At 70.9% G+C, this 437-nt stretch overlaps 1 protein-coding gene across 1 annotated transcript in view; it reads left to right on the top strand.

Moving 5' to 3' along the window:
• VDBG_05885 (disulfide-isomerase) overlaps positions 1 to 437 on the top strand; it is a gene marked incomplete at both ends in the record, with an annotated part of 3241 nt that overhangs the window by 742 nt on the left and 2062 nt on the right. Inside the window, one exon of the mRNA XM_003003397.1 lies at positions 39 to 269. Within this exon, the coding sequence (XP_003003443.1) occupies positions 39 to 269 (231 nt within the window). The remainder of the gene's footprint in view (positions 1 to 38; positions 270 to 437) is intronic.

Consider the following 437-nt stretch of genomic DNA (forward strand, 5'->3'; position numbering starts at 1 on the left):
TCGCTCTCATCCTCGCTGACGTTCTCGCTCTTCGCAAGACGCTCGTCGTCGTCGTCGTCTTCCTCCTCCTGCTGCTCCACCTTTTGCTGCCCAAACCGGGCCAGCGCCGCCGCGGCACGCAGCTCCCTGCCCCTCGCACTGCCAGCAACCCTCGGCTTGGCGGCCGTCTTCCTGCCCTTCTCGAGCTCGCTCTTGACGGCCTCGTCGGCGCCGAGTGCGACGCCGTTGGCGCCAAACTTTTTCAGGATGCGCCTCTCCTTCTGCTCCCGGTACGACAGCCGCGGCTGCTTGGCCTTGCGCTTGCGGCGGCCGCGCGACCGGAAGGTGCCGCCGCAGAGGTGCTCCGGCAGGCCCTCGCCCAGCGGCGCCGTGTCGCCGGCCCAGTCGCCCGACGCGAGCAGCGTACCGCGGCCCCAGAGGCCGTCGCCCGTGTAGCC

This window comes from Verticillium alfalfae, genomic scaffold (genome assembly GCF_000150825.1).
Source record: "Verticillium alfalfae VaMs.102 supercont1.7 genomic scaffold, whole genome shotgun sequence".
NCBI classification, from domain to species: Eukaryota; Fungi; Ascomycota; class Sordariomycetes; order Glomerellales; family Plectosphaerellaceae; genus Verticillium; species Verticillium alfalfae.